The 6,337-nt window shown below is 38.9% G+C and overlaps 1 protein-coding gene across 1 annotated transcript in view; it reads right to left on the bottom strand.

Moving 5' to 3' along the window:
- Positions 1-4,802: 4,802 nt before the first annotated feature.
- Positions 4,803-6,337, bottom strand: part of LOC115410632 (rho-related GTP-binding protein RhoN-like) — a 58,656-nt gene continuing 57,121 nt past the window's right edge. The window contains exon 5 of the mRNA XM_030122355.1: positions 4,803-5,902. Coding sequence (XP_029978215.1) covers positions 5,648-5,902 — 255 coding nt within the window. The 3' untranslated portion in view covers positions 4,803-5,647. The remainder of the gene's footprint in view (positions 5,903-6,337) is intronic.

Genomic DNA, 6,337 nt, shown 5'->3' with positions numbered 1-6,337 from the left:
CTATATATAAAGTGTCATGAGATTTAACTTTTTTTTAGTGATCTGGCGCTATATAAATAAAATTTGATTGATTGAGTGATTTGATTGGTTTTCCCCTGTAAGTCGCTTTGGAAAAAAGCGTCTTTAAAAAAAAAATAAAATAAAATAAAAAAAAAAAATAAAAAAAAAGAATAGCTGTCTACTGTAGTAACCACTATGCATGAAAGGGTTAATCTGAGCTTTTGTGAACATCTGTACATTAGTGGTTCGCAACATTTTTTGAACAAAAGCCCCTTTACGTCATCATGAGCCTCCTACCCCCCCCCCCCCCCCCCCCCCCAAAAAAAAAAAAAAAAAAAATTGCGACCGTGGGGGTGTGACAGACATTACCTGCAAAGACTAGGGGGCGCTTTCTCATTCCAAACACCCCCTGATGGTGTCTCAACGCCCCTGGGGTCGTGTGTGTTTGTGTGTGTGGGTGGGTGGGGGGCACTGATCTACATGATCAGTGAATTACATATAGGACAATACCAGATAGGAAAATACCAGATTTTCACCAAAAATAAGCAAAACACAGAGGATAATATTATAATAAATAGTGATACATCACTTCAGAAAGATTAAATATACAGAAAAAAATAATTTAGGAACTACCACAAAAGTAGCACCAGGTCTTTATGGGTTGATATATGTCACCTATTTAACTGATTTCTAGGCTATCCACCTTTTTCATCCGACTGGAAACTTCCGGCAAGGACACATCCTCCAACACCGAGAAAGGATCTGGACACGTACAGTCAGGTCCGTAAGTATTTGGACAGTGACACAAATTCAGACATATCTCCTCTGTACATCACCACAGTGGATCTGAAAAGAAACAAGATGTGATTTAAGTGTGGACTTTCAGCTTTAATTCAAGGGGTTTAACAATAATATTACATTAACCCTTTAGGAAATACAACCATTTTAATTGAAGTCGCTCCATTTTCAGGGGCTAAATGAGAAGATAAATCATGATCATTGTAAATATGAGGGTTGTTTTGCTGTTAGTAATGGCCTTTATATTGATAACTTTATTTATCCCAACAGTGGGCAATTCTGTTAACAGTCTCCACGGTTTCAGCGGCTCACAGAACAGTATACAAAAAAACAAAAACACACAGACACGGACATTTCAGACATCATCAGAATACACATGCACACACTGTCAGTATGAGCAGCTTAATGGAATCATTATCAGTATACATACTGTATGTGCAGCAGCATACAACATCTTTACCGCAGCCGTCTTCAGTTGCTTCTTGTTTGTGGGTTTTTGTGCCCTCAGTTTAGGCTTCTGTAACTGAAAAGCTGCTCTATCGGGTGGATATCATGTGACTTACTTGACCACTGAAGAACATCCCATTTCTTTACCTTTAAAAGCTCTTTTATTGCTTTTGCAGAATGTTTGTGGTCATTATCCATCTGCAATATCAAGCACTGTCCTTTTTCAGCATTTTTCTCAATCTAAGCGGAGAGGTTAGCCCTGTATACTTCAGAATCCATCCTGTTACTTCTATCACCATCACATCATCATTAAACACCAGTGACCCAGTTCCACTGTCAGCCATGCATGCTCTTGTTAACACTGCCTCCACCATGTTGGACACGACATGAGCTGTTCATTTCCTTCTCTTACAGTCATTTGAGTACAAGTTAATCTTTTTTAATCTATCCAGAGAATCTTTTTCCAGTACTGATCAGGCTTTTCTAGATTTTTTTTTTTTTTTTTTGCAGATTCTACTCTGTCCTCGCTATTGTTTAGTGTTACCAGTGGTTTGCACCTTGTTGTTAACCCTCTGTGTTAACATTCATAAAGGTGTGTCTTGAATATAGACTTTGAAATGACACTAAGTTCCTCCAGTGCGTTCAGGATTTGGTTGGATGTTGTAAAAGGGTTTGTCTTCACCAGCAAAGGAACTCTGATCATCCACTTTAGTCATCTTTCATGTTCTTCCAGGAGTTTTGGTGTTGCTGAACTCACCAGTGGATTCTTTCTTGAATGTACCAAATAGTTGTTTTTGGGTAAAGTTTTCAACTTTTTCTCAGAATGATGGGCTCCTTCATTTGCATTGACACATCTTTGGACATAATACGACATTTCCAGTAAATTCTATGTACCAAATATTAATTCAACATGTAGAATCAACTCCAGGCATTTTATCTACTTCATTTGTCATAGAATAACAGGAAAAGGACACATTTGGACATTTTTGGCTTCAAAATAAAAACCTTAAGCTTAAAATATCAGACATTTTTTGGTTCACTTTTCTACTTGTAAGGGTTTCTCTGGATCCTTAAAAAGTATGATATCATCTCAGATCTAATAATTTCATAATCTCTGATGAATTATAATGTCTTAAAGCTAAATAAACCCCGCTAAAAATAGTCTGAACTGTGCAGCTGGAGGTGAAGGTCATTAAAAGTATCACATTTAACTTACTGGAACTAGCAGAAACCTGGATTCTTCCATTTGTTTGTTACATAAACCCTCCTCTCCTAAATGAGGAGTCTCCGGGACAATACTAGATAAATTATTGCCATAAACAGGGTGCAGCTCTAGCCATGGTCTGTAGCTGATGTGCTTTACTACTTGGCTGTTAGTACTATAGAATGGCATTGAGAGGCTGTAAGGCAAGAGTGATGAGTGTTTGCTAAATATGTTTGCTCACCAGCCGAAGGCTAGAAGGACGGCAAAGTGACGTCGTTCACATTCTCTGTAGCATCAACAAACATTTCTTTGAACCAAGCAGTGGCAGCCCCAGTGCCGTGGTCACTCTACTAGTTTTTTCTCCTACATGATTTTATTGAATCGTCAGAGGCTGCAGCAGTTTGGCAGAAATTAAAGAATGTAGCTGTGCACTTCCAGAGGTCTGACACTAATTTGACAGTGAAGTCACCCATCAGGCTTATTATTTCAAATGATAATAGAGAAAATGACATTGCATATAGATAATAAACTGGTGTTAGATGCCCTATTTTCAGAATTAGACCATGCTATTGAGGATCATTATCCATGAGTCCAGCCTGCTCTTTTCAGCCACCAGCTCTAGTTATTAAATAATTATGCAGACATTGTCATATGTTGTGTATATACAGATTGCTACACTGCCATCTGGGTGAATGTCCTCTGCCCCCTGACTGGAGGTCTGCTCTGGTCTCGCCTCAGGCATGTAGAGCGACCTCACGCTCCCCGCATGGCAACATAGCAGCGATGCTGTGAAATGTCACTTTGCCGTTTCTCATAGAGGCAGCGATTTGCTGCAGGGCCACATCCATGGTGGTGGGAAATGGAACAAGAGCCACAGTTAAAGGTCAGACCACAAGGCTCATGAATGCAGTCGGGAACAGCTGCAGTCATTTTTAATCTGTCGGACATATATTCACATATGGAGTGATGTTTCAGAATAGTTTTGCATTGTTATTTTCTATTTCTGTTCGTACGAATGTAGAAAAGATGTTGTTCATTGTATTTGTTCCAGATTAATCCGTCTTTTTTTGTCATTTAGAACAAAACACAAATGAAACTTTCTTTGAAAAATGGTATCTACTCTAACACCATTTAAATCAAATACGTAATAATGTTAATATATACGGAACCAGCTCCAAGTGAACATTACAGTATATTAGAGCTGGCTCCCTTTCAAAACCTATCACTCCAATAATCCTCTGGACTGTAAAGGAGGACAGGTCAGGACAAGTTACTCATGGGGATGGAATATGCAGTGAGCCTTGGCTTTGCAGTTGGAAGACTTTGGAGAACGGAAACAAAGTGCTAGTTATTCCTAACTGTGCAGTTATTTATTAATAAGTCATTTTAAAGGTGTTACAGTTTCTCCCTTATTGTTATTTTTAAACAGTACAGCTCTCCAGTGCATGTGCAGCCAAAACCACTCCAGGTTGAGGAGTGTATTTTTTAATTATAGTGCCAAAATGTGCCCTGCTAATTATGCAGCATCCATTTCCAAAGACCTGCTGTAAGTAGCATTTATTTTTGAAAGTGACAAACAGTGCAGGTTTGAGAAGGTGAATTTGGAAATATTAGACTGTCTGTATTCTCAAATCACAGGAGTTATTTTTTTAAGCTATTTCCAGTGTCTTGGATAGGAGAGGAAGAGCAACAGTGCAAACAGCTGCTGGTGCATTAGTGCTGTGTTTTCATGAGTGATTTTGCTTCTCCCTATTCTCGCTTAAAATTCATGGCTTGAGTTTGTTAATTTAAAAAAAAATGCTTATCTGATGCTCACGAGCCAGCTGTTGCTTTAACGTAGGCGAAGTGAAGTCCATGTTTCTTGTTGCTTTCACTCTTTCTAAATAAGCTATTTTCAATGTTGATTATTCATTTAGCTTTTTATAAACACAATGCAGTGAGTTAATTAATTTCTGGTCATTTATAATTTTATCTTGAGTCACTGCAGACAGCCTGCCTTATGCATGAAATACATTCATGGCTTTATATACTTTTTCCTGAGATGTTACTTTTTGTTGTTTCTATTTCTGAGCTGTAGATTTATTTAGGAGACACCGACTTTCTTCTTTGTGTGAAATGTTATTTCCTCCCCAGCAGAATAGGCTTTTTCAAAGAGAAATGTTCTTGTCTTCTTCAGTAAAACTGAGCGGGAACTTCTGTGCTCTCTGCTTCGATGAACTGAGATAGAGTCGGAAGTATTCTGGCAAAGACAGAATAAATCAAAGGTTTTCCATTTATACACACTATTCCAGGATCAACACTATTCAGGGTCACAGTCAAATGAGTGTATTAGTTATTAAAAATGTCCCAACACTCAGCAGAAGTATTTTTTTATTTCATTTTCACATGTACAATATAACAGTCACCTTCTTTATTCCCTTTGTGACTTTCTTTCCCGATGTGGATTATTAGAACAATATTAATTTCACAACACTTCAGTATTATGTGGCGAGTGGTTATTCAGTTTTTAATATCAAAAGCACTTGTGGTTTAAGAAAATTAGTGTCATCTCAGCCCACGACTTTTTTTTTTAAATCTTTTTCTTTTTTTGTCCGGATTTTCTTTCTTTTTTTTTTAAACTCATATGAAGTGGAACTGCAGAGTTTAGTCCCTGACATTTACAGATAACTCAGAACAGGTTGCGTGCATCTTATTGTGCTTCACATAAACACTTAAAGAGAGAAAACCATCTGAAGACAGGAAACAACACAACAGAGGTCAAGGCCAGTACTGGAATAGTCGCTTCTTGCAAAGTAATCTTTCAACAAATAGATTTTTTTTCAATCTCCGTACACCTATTATTCTCCTTTTAACTACTTTCTATCCTTTTTCTTTCATTTTGCCAACCAGCCCATTGTCATCCATGACTATACGTGTCAGCTTGTTCAAGTAAAAGCATTAAATAAGATATGTTTTCCCATTACAGTGGCCTCACTTGATGAAAGCACAGCCACAGGAGCGGAAAAAAAAAAACGAAAACAAGGATACTTGCTAAAGATGGACAGATAATTCCTTAAAGAAGTCCACAGAAAAGCATTCGTTCTTGTTTTCATTGCATCGTCCTTTATACAGTGCAAAGATCTGACAAGAATTCATCAATAAATAAAGTTCATGTCCATCAGCACGCACAGGTCAGGTTGCCGCCGGTTCACTTTGACTCTACATGAGCACACAGCTTTTGGCCCGGTCCTTTCTAATGGCAGGCGGGTGCTCGTGAATCTCAGTCCGAGGCGGCTGCTGGGAGACCCGCTTGAGGCCGCGACGTGAGCCTGTGCGTTTGAGCTGAGGCCGGTGGACGCGGGCCACGGACGCCACGGTGGTGACATGGAACACATCCCTCACACTGTTCTCCGAATACTTGGAGGTGCACTCTGCGTAGGCCACAGCGCCGATCTGCCTCGCCAAATTAGTCCCCTGAAAATACAGGAAAAGGGTATGTTAAGAGGTTGGAAATTGAAGACTTGAAAATCAAACATTTATCCAGCTCTTGTGCTTGTGTACTTGAACAGCAGGTGATTCACTTGGAGAGCCGCTGAGAGCTGGTACTTAGAGCTATGATGAGCAAATTGTGTGTGTCTGGGAGGTAAAGAGTGGGGTCGTTTTGGAGAAATGATGCTTTTTGCATCCTTGAACGTCCTTAAACCAAGCCGAACCTCTGAAATCCTTAAATACTGGAGCCTCTCATGTGATTTTATAGAAACAAATAAACCATGCAATGAGCACAACATTTAGTGAATCCACTGTTTGTTTGTTGCAGTGCCATGAGTACATGCATATTCAATTTACTGCAACACAGTGTACTCTAAAAGTGTATTATTATTATTATAGTTAGCTCCCACCAGTTGTTAC

The sequence above is a fragment of the Sphaeramia orbicularis genome, chromosome 19 (assembly GCF_902148855.1).
Source record: "Sphaeramia orbicularis chromosome 19, fSphaOr1.1, whole genome shotgun sequence".
NCBI lineage: Eukaryota > Metazoa > Chordata > Actinopteri > Kurtiformes > Apogonidae > Sphaeramia > Sphaeramia orbicularis.
This window is presented reverse-complemented; position numbering and strand designations above follow the sequence as displayed.